Source organism: Microplitis mediator, chromosome 5 (assembly GCF_029852145.1).
Source record: "Microplitis mediator isolate UGA2020A chromosome 5, iyMicMedi2.1, whole genome shotgun sequence".
In the NCBI taxonomy this organism is placed as follows: domain Eukaryota; kingdom Metazoa; phylum Arthropoda; class Insecta; order Hymenoptera; family Braconidae; genus Microplitis; species Microplitis mediator.
In genome coordinates this window covers 7,475,263-7,495,535 of record NC_079973.1, presented here as the reverse complement: position 1 = coordinate 7,495,535, position 20,273 = coordinate 7,475,263, and the positions used below count along the sequence as shown (strand labels likewise).

Below are 20,273 nucleotides of genomic sequence, written 5' to 3'. Positions count from 1 at the left end.
GTCAGCTGGTCATAGTTTTCTAGCTTGTTTTTTTTATTATCAATTTTTTTTTTCTTTTTTTTTAAGTTCGAGCGAATAATTGGCAGCAGTTGAGTAACGATATTAAAATGAGCATTGAACATCAACATATCCTTATTCAAACACTACCAGCACTCGGTTATCAATAAAATAATTAAACTTACTGTGACGTTTCTTGAGAGGCAAAGGCGGTGGTTTACTTGCGTCTGGGCTGTCACTCGAGCTTGTGTGTAGACTGCAGGTTGATAAGTGTTCATTTTCTGGTACATTGTCGTACTGTGATGGCAAACGCTCTTTACGTTTCTTTGATCGTTTCTCTGGTAAAGCTGGTGGTATTCCATTTGAATCCAACGCTTCTATTTCCTAAAAAAAAAAAAAAAATGAATAGTAAATTTATTCTTTTTTGTTTAAAAATAAAACCGGTGGTTAAAATAAAAATATTTTATTGAAATAATATAAAAAAAAAAAAAAAAATTACTACACCCACATTTACCAATTTTTCCAGCAATGCGGTGTCAGTATCGCCACTTAAACTGGTTGTAGTGATAGTATTTTTTGTTGAACTATGGGACGTTGTTTTGTGCGTCACGATCGAGTTCTCGGTGTCTGTGGAAATTTTTTGCTGGGTAAATGACGTCTGCTGTTGGTGCTGAGACATAGACGAGTTATAAGACTGTGAATTATAACTGACACTACTTTGTTGAGAGGATCTTTTTGATGTCAAGCTTGAGCTCGTGGTGTAACTTTGCGATGAACTACGTTGTGAGTGCATTGACACAAAACCCGATTCTTGGGTTTGTGTAGACAGTCTTTCTATTTTTCCTTCAATACCTACACATCAATTACAAACGTGTCGTTAAAAAGATTTAAATTCGAGAGTTTAAATGGGAAAGTTTATTTTTTAAAATAAAAATTTTTTTATGTTAATCGTGCGGTCGGCTCTTACACAGCAGGTTAAATTTGAATATTTTTATTTTTAAATATTTTATAATTGGTTTAGAAAATAATAATTTTTATTAGTCGAACTTAATTTGAATTTTAAATTTCTATTGCTACATTTTTTAGTTTTTAAATCTATTTTTTTTGTATTAATTAAAATTTATGACGAGCTCTAAAATAATTTAGTCATTAATTTTAAGAAAATTTTTTAAATTGTGTATCTTCAAAATTTTTATATGGTTAGAAAAAAAAACAAAAAAAAAATTAGAAAATTTTGAATCATCCTAGTATGTATTTTTGTATATAAATATATGAGAATATTATCTTGCAGTAACAATTTTTTTAATGCTTCCATGTTACAGTTCATAATTAGAATTTTAAAAGGTCGCTCTGGATTTCATAACATTTGCTATTAAAATAGTAACAGAAATAAATATTTTTACCAGCGAAATTTTGAAACTCCACAAAAAAAGTCCTAAAATAATTGTTTGAAGAATTTTATGGCCTACAAAAAAAGTCTGAAGGAACAAATCGATAAAATTAAAATTTAAAAAGTTTTAAGCATTTAAAAAAAAATAATTAAAAAATTAAAAACTGTATACTTTATACAATTATGTATCATATGTATGATAAATAAGGTCTGAAAAATTTTTATAAATGTAGTAAAAATCATAATACATGGAATGAAAATTTTTTTTCTACTTTTTTAGCAAATGTTTCACGTCCTTGTAAAACTTTTTCTTTTCATTATTAAAAATTTGGTCATTGTATAAATGTTTTGTAATTGAGAATTCCAATTTATTTTGAAATCAAGCGAAATATGGATCTTGATAAACTGGTTTAATTGCCGCAGGCACATTTGAATCGGTCAATTTGGTCGAGATATATTTCATCGCGTTTTCCCCGCAGGCTTAAGTAAGCTACCGAAAATTTTGATTGCCCGTTGTTTGATAACAGCCGAATCAATCATTACTACATTAAAAATCAATAGACAAATTTGCCTGAAGAATAAGTCAATCAAATTACACTTTGATGTTTAAAAAATTACATAAATTACCATTCATATTTTTTAAATTTTAAATGGAGATTTGATTTTTTTTAAAATCGGTCACAAGGAAATTTATTTAAATTAATCAATAAATAATTTTCTTATATTTTCTATTATTATTTTTTAAGAATATTTAATTGTAAAACTAAAAATATGAATGAACTGCATTTCTGAAAACTCATTTCCATTAAAGTTTGCGTAAAAGTATAAATTTAAAATTCAAATAAATTTGTTTTTAAACCGATTTTTTAAATTTTTGTTTTTATATTTTTCTGTGTTATTTTTGTGTGGCATAACGTCGCGAGTTTGACATAATTTATTAGTGCACGCAAGCCGGATGCAGTGGCACAGTAACAGATCCAGTACTAAAATATTTTAAAATAAATGAAACGAAATAGACACCGTGACTAGTAAACTACATAAATATATACATATATACAAATATATGTAACTAATAAACTTACCAGTTGTGAATGGGTTTATATCTTGTGGTGTTTGCTGACCCAACAGCATTGTACTCGGTATACTTGTTTCAGAACCATCCCATCCAGTACAATTGTTTGTTCCGTTTAATTGTAGACCTTAACATAAACAATAACTTCATTCATATAATTAAATACAAATATAGATAATCAGCCATACTCATATTTATTAATTACAATCCAAACAAAAATATAAACTTCAATAATTTAAAAAAATACCTAAACATATATCTCGCAACTCCATAAAAATTTTGTCACACATTTCACGATTGCGTAGCAGTGAATTATTTTTCTCCATTTTATTACAAATTATAAAATTATAATTATGTATAATTTTATTTGTAAAAATAAGTATAAATGTAATTACACTCTTGGCATTTAATGGATATTACGTATCGTGAATGAAATATATAGGAACCGATGATGTTTCACTTTCGACAGCTAAAGAGCCGAGAGTCGAAACCAGACTGGCTGGTAGAAATATATATGCTCTGTATACTGACTCCAAAGCAACAACTATAGTCCTACATCTGGTTGTGTGACAAGCTGTTTCTGATGCGAGTTCTGCTGACTAATCGCGAGGACTGTCACACGTTTTGTGTTGTATACATGTATGGAAACTAAACTAAGATATAGCGTAAACGTAAACCCATTGGACGTAACATATAGCATCTGAGTTGGATATTACTTAAACACCTACTGATTCTATGGAGTGACTGGTCCCTTCGCATATATAAATATATAGATATATATGTGTACATATATCATATACAAGTGTCTGAATGGAGAGTGTTACGAAGAACACCAGCTTACACCAACGCAAAAATACCGGCTTGTATTTATACAGACTCATAAGTATATAAATATATAAAAGTCAAATTGAGGTTGAATTATTAATGACTCATATATATAAGTTTTGTTTTATTTATACGTATATAAAAGTGACCTTAAATTCGTTTTTGTTATTTTAATTGGGAATCAATATTTTTTAAAATTTGAATTTTCAAATTTTTCGCGCCATTGTATTATTGATGATAGCGCCGCAATCGAACTAATACGTAATTAAAGTATGGAAAAAAAAATTTTCAAGGGATTCCCGACATTTCAAGATGACGAGTCTTGAAGACTGAGGATTGATTGTTAGCAAAGAAAATATTTGACAGAAGATTTAAATAAATGATTTATGGAAATATTCAAGTATGTAAATGTTAATTGAGGTTAATGAGCTGATTAACTAATTAAAAAAAAAGATGTTAATTACCGTGAATAGTTGCCATCAAACTTAAATCCATGCTGTCGTTCAAAGACTCGTTATTAGGGCCCATAATAGCGCGGATTTCATCTTCGTCCCTCGAGTGATTTAACGCAGAGTCTAGACTTCCTGCGGACGCACTGAGAAGCGATGAAGAATCCTCAGGAGACCGGCTTCTTAATGAACACCGGTCGAGGCTTGATGCCAAGAAACCATCTGACTCGTCCAACAATTGCTGAGCTCGTGTTCTTCTTTTTGGTGGTAGAGGTGGTGGTGTTGAAGAACTATTCTCCTCTGACAGACTTATATTCGTCCTGATTCAAAAAGTTTACAACTTAAATATTTGCCTAAAATATTTTTGACTTATCTTCATTATAAATTTATTTTAAATGATATTTATTTATCTCCAAGCTTGAATTAATTTATTTAAAAACTTTTGTTTCAGATACTATTTATACCTGTCTGGAAGTGGTGGTTTTGGTGGTGGACTAGAATCCCTCAGGATTGACTCAGAGCTATGGGAACTACGTACTAACGTACTTGAAGCCGCTGTTTGTTCGAGAATTTGTCTTTCTCGTGGTGTTAGTGGAATGTCAGGAAGTGAATTCCGTTGAGACGTTAATTCTGTACCGTAACCTGATGTTCTAAAAAATAAAAAATAAATAATAATTAGATATTTATATAAATTATTTTTATATGGGTCTGTACTTTTTTCTCTGTCACACTCAAGTCGACGAACGGTACTGTCCTTGTTGTTGCGTAATAAATGGAAACTTTGTCCACGTTTGTCTCTTAAGGGGACCACTAGTGTGACCACCCGAAAAAAGATGATTTTTGGGAATTTTTTAAAGAAAACTACGGCATGGAGTGTTTTAATGTCGTTTAAAAATATATTTGTGGATATCTAGTGAATACAAGATAAAATTTTTGGACCAAAAAATTTAAAATTCAGCGAGTCATTCACTATCTCCCAACGCTAAAAAAAGGCCTCCCACTGCTGCAGTGATAGCAACCCTCACAGTGCCTTAATTCAAAAAAACCAAAAAGTTGATTAAACTAGAAGGTATTTTCCGTATCATGACCCTCGGGCTAAGAAAACAATTGAAATTTAACGAAATGGCGGAGTTTTTAAAAAAATTTTCAAATTTCGCGCGAAAATTTGATGATTTTTGGCCTGCCGAAATTACATTTTTAATTCGATCGGAAGACAGGAGGTTCACGGTACGTAGAAGCATGTATAAAAGAAGCTGCAATTCGAATCAAATCGATCGGAGGATTCGTCTTTGAGTTATAACTGCAGCAATTTTGAAAAATGTATTCGAGAACCGATGAGCGACTGCTCTTCAGATGGATGTGACTCAAAAAAACTATATGAGATATGCACTTGGAATTTTAGTATGTTATTTTTGAAGTTATAGACTATCAAAATATGCAAGAAAAAAAATTGGTTTTTTCAAAATTCTTCACTAGTAGTCCCTCTTAGCCAAATGAAAAATAAAAACGCAGATTGCTAGATTATAGAATAATGCATCGAACTTCGTTCTTAATTTTGCGTTTGGAGGTTTTTTTTTTGAGAGAAAAGTTTGGACAAATATTACTATAGATTCTGCTTAATTAATAAATACTAATATGTATATAATTTCTAACTTTTACAGTTAATATAACTTTAAACCTCCACTTACAAATAGTAATATCAAAGTTTAACTTTATTTGATCAATGACACTTTGATACAAAGTTAGATTTGTATACCCTTGAGTCCCAAAGGTAATGAATTGTTAAATTACGGAATAGCTTTCGAATACAAACGCTCGCCATTTAAGGTTTATACATTCGATACTATATTTATAAGGGGCTGCCCATAAAGTTACACTAATGTCTTCTTTATCCCCCTTGCTAATCCTAAATTAACCATAACTCTATAACTCCATAGCTTCTTACCCTCTTCCAAATGTGAATAGGTTATTACTGTCGGCCCTCTTCTCCATTCATTTGAGTATTAATTATTTAGTACTTTACAGGTAGTATATCAAATATTCGATAACTAACCCCTCTTCATCTTTGAAATTAAATATTTATATATATAAGGGACTTTCAATTGATTATAACTTTAGTATCAGAACATCACTGTTCGGATGAAGATTCACAGAAATCTATAGAAGACGATGCGAAACTAAACTTATAGGTTATAAGTTATAATATACGGAAAACAAGATTCAGAAGTTGTATTTGGTAACTATGTAACATAAAATCTAAAAATATTAGTTTATAGATATAGAGCACGATTGTCGATAAAACGCGAGTTGTGACAATTGACAATTCAGCAGGAAGCGAAATTGTCAACACACGAGCGACTTCTTCGAAATTGCACTAAATATAGGGCCAATTTTTCAAACCAGGTTTATTTTTAATCCAGTTTTAAATTATTATTGCTGGTATATCTATGTATTATCAATGTATCCGGATATAAATAACCCAGTTTGAAAAACTGGTCCACAGAGTAGAGGTACCGTTTTCGGCCACTTTAGGGTTAGTTTTGGACACTTGAAAAATTTAAATAGAATAATTTGTAAAAGTCGCAGTGACATAATACATTTTTAAAATGTGTACAAAGTTACTTTTATTATACAATAGAAATTTTATTTTATAAATTTTCATAAATTAAAAGAAAGTATCAAGTGTCCAAAAATGGAGCAGTGGCTAAAAATGGTACTTCTACCCTATTAGTTTTTATAAAAAATATTCGAAAAGTGAGCCAATGACCACTACAGGCAGCAGGTAATAAAGGGCCCTTACAAATATAATGAAAAATTTTGTCGCAAGATGACTCAATAAGTTACTTGGATAATTTCTACACGCTATTGGCTGTATTGGGAATCTCCAATGTCTAACGTACCTTTTATATATATATTTTTTCAATAAAAAAAATTTCTACACCCTAGCTATAGTACATGCAGCTAAAAAATACTTTTTGCACTGCTGATGACGCAACAATTTGAACAATTAGATATTTTTATTACTCGTTGTGTCATATCTAATATTTTTAGCGGCAAACTATAAGCGCTTAAAGAAGTACATTTCGAGTCGATATTATAATAAAGTATTTTATAATTAAATCAGTAAATTAATTTCAAAATGAGATTCTATTCTATAGTTTTCAACGTAACCCGAGTTTACGGTTATTTTTGTCCAAACACTTTTTCAAGGTTGTACTGTCGGTTTTGGAATTACTGTTCAGAATTTAATATAATTCGGCTATTAGTAAATAATGCAAAGTAGAAGATTCAATTAAATTTTTCAAGAGCTACAGCGAACCAATCAATTTGATGAAACCTGTGATTTATCATGAGATTCAATGTTAAATATATGAAATTCAAAATTTTACTATTGCTCTCTGTACTCTTGAAAAATTTAATTGGATGTTTTTTTTATCATTATCTATTAATGTGTGAAATTTCATTAAATTTTGAAGAGTAATTCTAAAACTCACAGTATTGTACTGAAAAAATTTTAAATAAAAAATAAAGATCAAGGCTCGATACAATATCGTATAATCTAGGAACCTACGTTTTTATTTTTTGTTTTTAACAATTTTTATTTGTTGAACAGAAAAAATCGAACAGAGTATTTCATTTACTGTGCAAGTGCAACAAGAATAGTATTGTTCGTCTACTTGAGTGCAAAATAGAAAAAAGTTACAACTCTTCCTAAGAGGAGTAAGCCCTTAGTTAGAAATTGCAAAGAGTGATTTTTTTTTTAACTTATTAATTTTTTTTTTTAATTTAATTGAAAAACGATTATGAAGAAAAAGTTATTTAGAATGTTAAGAACTTTTTTTTTTATTGTCTTTGCGGTAACTTTTTCTCGAAACTGATTTATCAAAAATAAAAAAAATAAAGTTGAGTATAGTTTAAATAGAACTCAATCGAAGCTTTTTTGAAGTTAAAATTATTTGTAATAGTGACAGTAACTGACAAAATTAAGTTTTAAGAATTAATCGAAATGAAAATAATTCAAATAAACTTAAGTTCTTATAGAGGGGGGGGGGAGGGCAAAACAAATACCTTCAATAGTTTTTTTAAACTGATATTCAAGTGAATAGAAAAAATTTTTATCTGCCGTTAAAAAAAAATTTTTTATTTTTTGCGGGCAAAAATTTCTGGAAATTAGAAAAATTTTATTATATTAAATTTTTTTTATAAGTAATTTACGTAAAAAAAATTATAATTTACATAATTATTGGATGCAAAGGAAGAAAAAAAAGTTTAAATGCTTTTTATTATAGAACAAGTCATTAACATTTTTCGACTGACACTTGAAAAAGTTTAACAAAAAGAATTCAAAACAATCCTCAGTTATATTTACAAAAGTGACTTTAGAATGTTTAAAAAAACATTTTAAAAATCAAACTTTTTTTATAAAATTTTAGGGATACCCCATTTTTCCCCTCCCTCCACTATATCATACAGCCAAAGTTTCAAATTGATCAGTTGAGTGGTTTTTGCAAAATAGTGGTCACTGACTTAGAGAAATAGTTTCGACATAAACGTCTTTAAAGTTTCAAATACTAGTTTGAATGCTGGATAGTTATGCTAAACTTTATAGTCGTATCTTTGCAAATTTTCATAAAATCAGCTTTGAAATATCTTAGAATATTCTCAAGGTGTCAAACTTTATAACAATGAAAAACAAAAAAAAATTCATTTTTAAAAGTTTTTAAAGGGGACACTTCTTTTAAAAATTTCCTCAGAAAATATTGACGCTAAATTTTATCTATAAATATAATTTTATTTGAGAACTCGGTAAAAAATTGAATTAAGTTTATGAAATAAAATGTTCAAGTAACGAAAATTACAGAAGTTGTAATAAATTTATTTAGTTAGTGAAAGAATTATTTAAAGTAATTAATTTAAAAGCTAATAAATGACGATAGTTGATGTTATTACCTGTTGTTAGTTGTAATGGGTGTTGGTTTTTGTCGATTAGTTATTTTCTCATGTGCCAAACTAACTAAATTCTTAACAGCATCCTCAACTAATCCTATAACATGGGTCACGTTTTCAGTATCTAAAGCCGGGCATGGAGCAGATTGATCACCGTGCAACAGCACGTCGTCACAAAGTTTTAGAAGTTGTGCTAGGGCTTGGTAAACTTGATTTGTGGCTGAGCCCAAAGTTGAACTGTAAAATCAATAAATAATTTTATTTAGACAACAAAACTTTCGCTGAAAAAAAAAACGCTGTGTTAAAATGGACTTAGTTTAATACCGGTGTGGTGTTAAAATTAACTCACACTGATGTAACTTAGTGATGCTATCCAACCGGTCATAAAACGGTGTACATCCAGAATAAATTAACTCTAACCAGTGTATGAGAGTGTGAGTATAAGTGTTTTAACCCTTCAGCGTTCTCGTTATATGAGATTTTTTCTCACACTCAAAAATTTAGAAATCGAGTATGGTCGGCTCGATTTGGATGTTTTCGTGGACAGTATTTATGGCCAAAGTGTTTACAAACAGCTGTCATTCTAACCTCGATTTTCAATTTATCTATATCAGACCACTATTAAGCTATCGCGAAATTTTGATACTTTTTAATAATTGATATAAATGGTCTTTCAGAATCCACAATTGCTCCAGTCTAGTTAAAATTTTTTGGTATATCAATTATTAAAAAGTATCAAAATTCCGCACTAACTTAGAAGTGATAATTGAAATAAAAACAATTTTATTATCTATACAGTAAACAATGCCACTTTTATTAAACTGAACAAATTATTCAAATTTTTGATCACATACGTTATGTTTTTCATAAGGTAATAACTGATTTAAAGCTCATGAATTAATCATTGAAAATTTTATTTTATTTTTCTAGTTGATTTAGTTTGCAAAGAGACTGAAATCATAAAATTTTGTTTCCCATATTTTATACAATAAGATTAACATGTCATTGTGAACAAATATTTTTTGGGTTTCTCCATAAATTGGTAAATCTGTCGTATCATTAATTTTCGGGACAATGAAAATTTTCTTTTGTATTTGAAACACAATTCGATTTCCGATACTTAAAAATGAAATTACTTTTTTTTTAACACCGCTTAACACCGGGAAATTTTTTTACACCGTTTTCGGGATTAAATTTAACACCGATAACTTTAATACTTGGGTGGGCTTACACCGATTTTTTATACAGTGTACAGCTACTAGTAAAATAAATTTATATAAATACTGTAAATAATAATAATAATAATAATAATACGAACAATACACTGTAAGAAAATTGCGGAGTGAACGTGGAGTGGATGACTTTTTATTTATTCACTCTCCATTGGAGGGAAATTCACTTCAAAGGGGAGTTTTGGAAAATATTAATTATAAAAAAAATTACTAATACATAGTGAGCTTAGGCCTTTGATATTTTGACATTTATATTGAGTACGGAAATAATGACGAGCTCCCTTTCCATGTACCCGAGAAAAAATGATGAGATTTAACTATATACAATTGGATATGATCATATATAATTATATCCAAATATTTGTATGATTATATATAATCATAGATAATCATATCTAACTATATATAACCAAAACATGACTCTTGAAGCAGAAAAGAAATGATTATATATAACTATATATCGTTATATATCAACATATCTTGTCATATATAGTTAGATCCTGCAAATATTTGGATCTCATTATATACAACCGTTTAGATATAATTATATATAGTTGGATCTCATTATATTTTCTGGTATTCACGCGAAATGATTTTTAAAAATTATAAGCAGCTGATAATAAAACTTTCAGAAATATAATTCCACTGAGTCATAAACTGTCGCATGACTTACATCAACCATACCACGAGATAACATTTCATATTGTACCGAAATACCAAATAGGGGAGGGTGGGGCAGAGCGGCCCCCCTAAGCCATTTATTACTTTTTGTAGCTTTTAACCATAAGATCACTTTACTTTTGTCCTATTTCGAACAAATTTATGGACATTTTGCCAAAATTCTGAAAAAATTTTTTTTTTTGTGGAGCAGAGCGGTCCCCCTCCAAAAAATGATAAAAAAAATTTTTTTTTCGTTTTTTTTTTTTTTAAATTGTTTTCATCATTAAGAATGTATTTCTTCCTCTTGACAACTATTTTTGGTTTTATATTACTCGAAAAAAATTTTTTAAGGTGTAAAAATCGTTCACTCTCGATTACCTTGATTACTAATTGTTATTTAATAAAAAAAAAAAAAACAATTCTATAGTTTTACTTTATTTCAAAAATTTATGAATTAAAAAAAAAAATTTTTTTTTTATATATTTTTAGTGACCGAATTTGCCTCTTACATAGAGAAACGGCCGAAAAATATGAAAAAATAATTTTTTCGGAAGTTTCAGCTGGTCGATTTTGCCCCAGGTGTTATGCTTAGGGCTAGAAATGTGGAATTATAATAATTTTTTTTTAATTTGACGATAAAAATATGAAAAAATCACTTTTTCAAAATTTTGGGCTTGTCTATTTTGCCTCAAATGAAAGGGCTAAAAATGCGCAAACACATCGGATTTATAGTAATTAGGCGAAAAAAAAAAAATTTTTTTTTTATCAAAATTTCAGGGGGGCCGTTCTGCCCCACTCTCCCCTACTCCCATAAAAACTATGTCATTATAACTAATAAATAATTTGATATTTTCATTATGTATTATATGAAATTATAATTTAGTGAGTTGCTAAAACACGTCATAAATTAAAAACATAATACGTTAAGTTTAATTATTAACAACTGAATCAATTATTTATTAAAATAATTATGTTTCTAATTAACAGCTGTTTCTATTAAATATAAATTTAATTAAGTATTAAAACTCCAGACCGGAGCGAATGTTGATTGAAATAAAATCTGCGTCACTCCGAAATCACTCCGCTCAGAAAAAATCCCTATTCACTTGCGGAGTGATTTTTTTTTCAAACTCCGGAACTCCGAGTGACGAAGTGAATTCGTATTTGAATAACATCCGTATTCACTCCTGGTTTTTTACAGTGTAATAATAATAATAGTAATAATAATAATAATTTACCTATTCTCATAGAGAAGATAAGATTTTAGTACAGTGTGTATTGTTGTAACGGTGTCTAAAACAATGGTGCCATTGCCTGGTAACATTTCCAACTTTTTCTTCGACACAACATCACGAAAATGCAGTAAAGCCAGCTGAACTTGTCTTACATGTATATGAAGATCACGTAGAGGATTTTTTTCAAGACTATCGTTAGTAATAGGGGTAGTTTTTTCACGTGGTGTGCGGGGTGATGAGGGTGATGCAGCTCGTGTCGTAACACCACTGGTGTTACCAGCACCACCGCTTCCAGCACCACCCCCTCCACTTCCGCTAACACCCCCACTGGAATTTATCCCCGGTGAACGCATCTGGGAAAATTTTTCCAGAAAATCCTCTTTGAAGGAGCGCGCACGTCGGGCGAGTTTGCTGCCGCGTGCTTTTCCACTGGGACGCTCCTCTACTTCTGAAAAATAAAATATAATTTTTTTTCTGTTTAATTCGCTATACTTTTTTTTCTTTATTAATTATCATTATTATTGTTCTTATCTTTATAACTTTTAATTTGTATTCATGGCCACAGTTTCTTAATAATTGCATGCATCTTTATATAAATGTGAACAAAGGTACATGATGAGAATTTTCTCATGAAAATTATAGTCTTAGTCCGGTAATGCGAAGACCGCTAACGCCAATTAGGCTCTTTAGTTTTTATTGTTAAATTTAAAGTCTCTTTTGAACTTCAACTACTATAGTTTATAGATAATTGAATTTTCGTTGGGAATACTCGTGTTATTCCAGAATGGGTACTTTGATATTTTTATAAACATCATTTTTATTTATAAAAAAAAAAAAAAAAAAAATGATACTTCGATTTATACATTTTTTATTTGCAAAAAATATGCCGAGTGACGATTTAATTTTATGCCACAAATTTGCATAGAAAATTTGTTGGTAAAAATATTTTCTGTCAATTTAAAAAATAACGATGCAAACAAAGTTACACTAGTAGAATTTAAAGCTATTACGTCATGTACAAATTTTGAATTTCAAACAGTAAAATTAAAAGTTTGCATATTTTATTTTCGGAAAATTTGAAATCTCACAGGAAAATTTCTTTTTATATTTATAATATTAAATTAATCTATTGGGAAATCCATTATTATTTTCAAAATAATTTTTTTCCAAAATTTAAATTCATTTGAACCTTTTCTCTCTTTTCAAAAAATGAATAAAAATAATTTAACTGTCATAATTTACAGATTTTTCAGTATTTTTATCTGATGAACTCAATATCAAAAATATGAATATTTGAATTATTTTATAAAGTACATAAAATGAAAACAATTATGTGCAATAATTGCGTAATATGTAATTAAAATATTCTCGTATAATATATTTGTATTTTTAGCGAACGAAGGTTCTGACAGTAAAATTAAAAAGAGCTGGAATAAAATTTAATTAAAGATAAAACGTCGCTTATTAACAATTAGTAATGCTTTACAGACTTTGTCTACATTTATATAATAAATATATAAAGTATAGTAAGAAATTAAAAATCGTAAAAAGCAATTAAAATAATGAAAAATATAATTAAGTGGATGAATACTTTAGTAATGGGTTTTATTTATACCCATAGAAATTGTATACATTGGGAAATAACAGAGGACTGTGAGTCTTTTGATCCAAGTCGTTCAAATAGACATCCAGGCTTAATTTCAATTCATTGTACCTGTTTACGACCACGTCGGTGTAAACAATAGCCTCGATTTTAACACAGAGCAATAGTAGAGTTGATCGTGGATCGTGCAATTAAATGACATTTTCAACCAGAGTATTGGCTTTAATCTACTATCTCTTTTACCCATTTCTCTCTTTGTTCTTCACTATATTCCCATCCCTGTTCCCTCTCTCTCTTCCCTACATCTCATCGTATTTCACCTTCATCCGAGTGAAGGCTATTTCCACACCTTTGTCAATCTTCATCCCCCTTAATTGGATCAACTTCTCTCCTCTCTTGTCTTCTCTTATTTTGCCACTTGGAAGTTGTGAAAAAAAAATTTTAATTGCACAAAAAAAAAAAAGAAAATTCTATTGCAATAGAAAATAAATTATTTTGTTTTTCCACATTGTAAAAATAACACAATAAATATATAACTTATCGAGTAAAAGAATAAAAGCCAGTAATAAAAAATGAAATAAAATTTTATGACACTCGTCAAAGATTCTTCTACTCTGTTACAGAGTCTACTGAATCTATTCTCTTGTCTGCTCACACAAAAAACAAACGTGTATGCACGTGCTGGCACATCCCATTGGTGTTTTTCCAGTGCTTGGAATACTCGTTCTACTTTTCCTTTAATTTTTTTTTTTTCAGACGTTAAAAAAAATTCTATGCTAGCATAGATGTGCCAGCAGACGAATAAGAAATATGCACGTGATCTGGCACAATGCCAGGGGATGTTCTCACTCATTCAATCCCTAGTGTCCACAAATTGTTCCCTAATTCCCAAAACAGTGTGTAAAAAAAAAATATATATTAAGTTGCACTCGGAAACAAAAAAGTTTATAATTAAACTCAAAAACATATATATTAGGGTGACCCAAAAAAACCGACTATTTTTTTTTTTCGACTCTCTTATGAAAATTTGTTGGTTTAAGATGTTTTAAGAAGCCTTTCCAAAAATCAGCTTGATAAAAAATTTAGAGGTCGCTCACGAATTTTGAAAATATCAAAAATGATTGAAATTCGGATTTTTTGTTTCTAACTTTTTTCTATCTCGTAGCAGCAATAGTTTATATCTGTAAAATCATGACTATGCTGGAAATTTCAGCCCAATATTTAAATATTTAAACGGTGCTCAAGAATTTCGAATTTTAACTGATAATATGTAACTAATACTTTGAATTAGTTTTAGTATTTTTTTATATGAGTGTGAATGTAGCAGACATCAGACAAATTTAAAACTTTAAGTAAATAGAGTAAATAATTAATTAAATTAAATTTTTAAAAAATGCACATTTTTAAAATTTTGAAACTAATAAGTAAATATTTTATAAATATTTTTTTTAAAAATTATTTACTCTATTTACTTAAAGTTTTAAATTTGTCTGATGTCTGCTACATTCACACTCATTTTTTTATAACTCAATTACTGTCATTTCACTTAAATATAACTTTTGCATAACCGAAAATATACAGGACAGTCTGAAACAATAAAATTGAGTAAGTTTTGAATAAGCAAAAAATATATAGCTAACTTATTTTTTCTATTTCTCGGGTTATATTTTTATTCATTATGATACAAATTGATGGTGAAAAAATCGAGAAGCTTTATTATTAATATTTGAGGGTCGTTCGAAAACGTCCAAGAGACAGTACTCGAAACATTCAAAATTCTTGAGCGACATTTAAATATTTAAATTTTGGGCTGAAATTTTCAGCGTAGTCATAATGTCATAAATATAAACTATAGCTGCCATGAGAAAGAAAAAATTTAGAACAAAAAAATCCGAATTTCGATGATTTTTGACATTTCAAAATTCGTGAGTGATCTCTTGAAAATTTTTTATCGAGCTTATTTTCGAAGAGGCTTCTTAAAACATCTCAAACCAACAAATTTTCATAAGAAACTCGCAAAAAATAATAGTCACTTTTTTTGGGTCACCCTAATATATACATATATAACAATCGTTATCATTTGTATTTAAATAAAAAATAAATATATAAATAATAAATATTTAAACTCGTTACTGAAAAAATTTTATTAAAAAAAATTTTTTTTTTAACTAAGTAATGAATGTCAAAAAAAAAATTATAGATTATTGGGACAAAAAATTGTCTTTAAAAGAAAAATTTATAATAATTTTAGTTCAATGACTTAAATAAACTGTCTTTATGTAAATAAAGTCGACGAGAAAATTCAATATAATTTTACTACGTTCTATTTTATTATTTAATTTTATTTGATTTGCTTTGACTTAATTTAATATCGTATTATTTATTTAAGTCAATGAATCGAGCCAATTAGTATAATTAAATTTGACTTCTATCAGCGCAAAATTTATTGATTAATTTATTTTCAGTAACAGGAATGGTGTTCGACAGATTCCATTAAGGGCCTTTTATCATCAACAAGAGGGTAGAACTCTTAAGAAAAAAAGGAATGGACAAGTTTGTTGCCCTCAAGCGTTCGTCTTTCTCATTACTTTTCCACTTGTTTCTTTCCCGCTCACTCGTTTTTGGCTGCTATTTTTTTTTTCCGAGTTTAGTTGAGATGATGCACGAGTACCGGAAAAAAGTACGCGATACATCATCAGAAAAAAAAGTAAAATAAAATAGAACAAAAGGTAGAAAAAAAAAAGAAGTAAATAAAGGAAGAAAAGAGGAAGTAGAGAATACGAAGCTCGTGGGGAGTAAAATCAAGTTCTATTCACGAATTCGGATTGAAACTCCAATCAGGCGTGATTTTGCCAAAGGCATAGGAAGCTTGTAGAGGTGGATAATAGTCGAGAACAGAGAGATGCGAAGCACATCACGCAGTTGGGGATTGACAGAGTAGAGGAAGATAAAGATGGAGAATTATAGGAGCAAGTGGGTTGTATACTGGAAAGTTAAAGAGAAAGGGAGAGAGAGTATAGGAGGATTGAGGCGAATTGCGAGGATTGAGAAGAGGATATGCAAATTGCCATGATTGACTGGATTCGATAGTCCTGATGCTGATCGAACTCTATCTAGATATCTAGGTACTAAGGTAATCACCTCGTCATTTGCAATTTATATTCAATATTTATTTCTTTGGAATTCTCTGTTGGATTTTTCAATGATTTTTTTATTCAATAAATATCTATTGATTTTTTATTTTAATTTTTTAAAATATGAGTTTAGATTCAGAATTCAAGTGTGTTCATATTAATTATCAAATTTACTTATTTATAAATTAAGTTTATTTAAAATTTTAATCATGTCATCGATATTTTACACGGAGAGAAACGAGCTTAAAAATTTACGAATTTTTATTGTTGTCGACTAAACTGGAAACAGGAAATTAAGTCACCAAAAAATTATTATACACTTAAAACTTATTGATAAATTGTAATGAATATTATTTGTCTATAGACATTTATCAAATATATGTATTTGTCTATATAAATTTATAAATTAGGAATTATAGTACACGGAAAAAAATGAACTATATAAATTGAGAATGACAAGTTATATAATGATAAAATGGTCAGTAAATACCATCATTCTAAATAGTAATTTTTTCATTTATGATTAAAACGTGAATAATTACAGGATAAGTATGAAAATTTATTGTCTATGTAAGAAAAATTATTATTTGAACTTTAAAAATCGTAACTGATACTTAGAAAATAGACGACACGTATTATAAAATTTACTATTTGAATGTTAAAATTCCCCATATTGACAACCGGGTTCCGGGTTATAATTTCAAATAGTAATTTTTAAAGTTTATTTTTTTCCGTGTAGAAAATAAAAAATCTCTAGAGGTTCACAATAATAATTATAGTGCAGCATAATAATTTTTTGACGACTCAACTTCCTGTTTCAAGTTTGGTCGACAGCATAATAAAAATTCGTACATTTGTTATCTCCATTTTTCTCCGTGTACTTTACTTTATTCAGATTTATTTATAAAATTTAGATAACAGTTTTAATTTGAATATTTAAAAAAAAAATTATAATATCTGGCTTTTCATTTAATTATAATAGTTTAATATATAAAGTACGTTTCAAATTTAAAAATGAATCATTTTTATTGCGAAATAATTTAAATCGAAGTTAGAACATTTTTAATGTCACTGGTTGCTTAAATGAGTTTAAAAATAAATATTTAATTTATTTGAAATTTGCAATTAAACAAAATGAACTTTATGATAATATTATTAACTTGAGTATCAATCAGTTTACTTTATGGTTAACAAAGTTTGATACATTGGTAACAGAACACAAACTAGATAAACTATATTACATACGACATGTGTTACATAAAGCTCGTTACATTGAGTTGTATATATATATATATATATATATATATATATATATATATATATATATAGTTGAATGAATTTCAAACAGAATCGATTCACGTGGAAACTTATCGTACTGTACACTCTCGAGTGTCATGGGATTTAAACTATAGTAGTAATAGTAGTAGTGGTAATAGTGGTAGCAGTGAAACAGGGATGCTGAGAGAATGTGATAAGAGAAAATGAGAATAGAGTGAAAGAGAGAAACAATTTCTCGAGGTGTGAGGAACACGAATGCAATTAAAGTACACCTGACCACTCTAAACTCTATATTCATTTCTCTCTCTCTCCATTCAATTTATCGCATTTATAATATTTAACTTTAATTATTATTTATTAATTAATTTATACAAAGGTCACAAAGTCAGACATTTTATTAATAAATTTTATACCTCAACTTCTACTATAACTATCTCGTTAACTATCGTAATTACGACTATTTCATTTTAACTATTTGTTGTAGCAAATTTAATTCCCTACAAAAAAATCCATAACTTTAGTAGTTTTCGAGTTTGAAACCTCCCACTCAATTACTAAAGTATTGGGAAACATTTAAAAATAAATTTCTATTTTTAAAAATAAATCTTGGATAATTTGTTAATCTGCAGCAAAAGATATTTGAAATAAAAAAAATATTCAAATTAATGCTTTTTTTTTTCATTCACAAACTAATTACTCACTAATTCATTTCCAATAACCGCGGTATCGATTATTTGGTTTAACGGATTTAATTTTGCGAGCGTAGTAATTTATTTAAAAAATTTTTACACAAGATAATTTTATAAATGGTAATTATTTTATTTTAATGTTCCTGGAGAGGATAAAAATAAAATAAATTAGTGAGGAACTTATCGTAGCACGTTTACTGTGTAGGGGTGATAACGTTGATAGTACCGAGCTATCAAGTTATGTAGTGCTTATATATATATATATATATATATATATATATATATATATATATATATACAAGGTATATATGTAATAATGGGCAGGTATAGAGTGCAATGAGTCTGCACTAGAGTCAGTTAACGCCGCGCGGTTTATAATGATGTCATTAATTTTGACTTGCACGTACACGATACTACTATATATTATAAATATATATATATTGGATATGTGCAGTTGTGTGTAGATATAAATTACGAGACTTATAGTTCCAAGTGATCGATAATCGAGGCATGTATTTTCCCCGACACTCGATGCCTTTAGGCTAAGTGGATGACTATGAGAATGCGGCTGAGAGGTGGATAGGAATTACTCTGAGTACCCTTGGTATGTGAACCAACTGCTATATTGTAGTTGATTACTCTACGGTCAGTTATCTCAGGTTTATTGGATATGGAGTGGCTGAATATTTTTTGATTATGGATTAATAAAAAAAAGAATGTGAAACAAATAATATTTCAGAAAAAGCAGAATCAAAAAATGGGAAATGTGGATTTAGATATGAAGTTACAGTAAATTAAACAAGCAAAAAGGATTATGTAGTTTACTAAAGATGAAATTGGAACTGACTTGGGTCGAAAAATTGAACCTCAAATTTAGGAGGTAAATAAACGTATTCTAGACCTCTATGTTATGTTTATTTCTGTTTCTGAACTGTAGACCCGCACAAAAAAATATATAAATAACATATATGTCCCGTATAGCCGATACATTGATGCATATATGTCACATATATATTTTTTTGTGTGGGGAGGTTTAAATGAGGTTCTGTTTTTCAACCGAAGTATAGTTCAAAATCGTCGACTGGATATTTCATATTTGGCAGTATTATATTTATATAATAAATAGTAGAAGTAAGTCTTCACGTATTTTTAGCTAAGAAAATGTCTCGATTAAGGTATTATCAAATTTTTATAGCTATAAAAAGGTTTCATTTCATGGCGGATTGATAAAAAGAATCACGACATTTGTAAAAAATTGAATACTGGGATGTTTCTGCTATTGGACTAAGAATCATTTAATTTTTTCGTCAAAGTCCAAATTTTTTTCAATTAGTCAGCTGTTTTGAATCAACTTACTCATGAAAAATAATTATTCATCATTTCCAAAGAAGTTTTAAGTGATATTTTGTCAAAAAGATCCCATAAATTTCGATTTGAATGTCCCAAGCTCTGTCGTAATCACAAACCAGCTGTTTCTCTACGACTTTTTTTAACGATTTTGATTTTGAATCAAATATCAACGAAAGGAATTTCTGTATTGTTTTGAGTAGTTTAAAAAAACGAAAAAGAAAAACCGAACTACTCGATTCAAAATTAAAATCGAATAATTCGTCAATTTTCAAACTATCCAAAAGTTTTCGATTTGTAACTTTTCAAATTATTCTATTCGTATCGAGAAAATTTTGATTAGCATTCAAATATTCAATTTTTATTTAATGGAGAGTTTAGTTTTTAGAGTACCCAAAAATAATTTTTTCGTAGA

General features: G+C 28.6%; 1 protein-coding gene across 6 annotated transcripts in view; it reads right to left on the bottom strand.

Moving 5' to 3' along the window:
* LOC130668076 (guanine nucleotide-releasing factor 2) overlaps positions 1-20,273 on the bottom strand; it is a 112,672-nt gene that overhangs the window by 15,832 nt on the left and 76,567 nt on the right. For 5 of the 6 annotated variants that reach the window (XM_057470141.1, XM_057470137.1, XM_057470139.1 and 2 more), the window contains exons 2-8: positions 11,811-12,255; positions 8,684-8,917; positions 4,198-4,383; positions 3,749-4,053; positions 2,470-2,586; positions 506-849; positions 183-381 (exon numbers count right to left, since the gene is read on the bottom strand). In XM_057470141.1, the coding sequence (XP_057326124.1) occupies positions 183-381; positions 506-849; positions 2,470-2,586; positions 3,749-4,053; positions 4,198-4,383; positions 8,684-8,917; positions 11,811-12,255 (1,830 nt within the window). The remainder of the gene's footprint in view (positions 1-182; positions 382-505; positions 850-2,469; positions 2,587-3,748; positions 4,054-4,197; positions 4,384-8,683; positions 8,918-11,810; positions 12,256-20,273) is intronic. The other variant, XM_057470138.1, reaches the window with a different exon arrangement.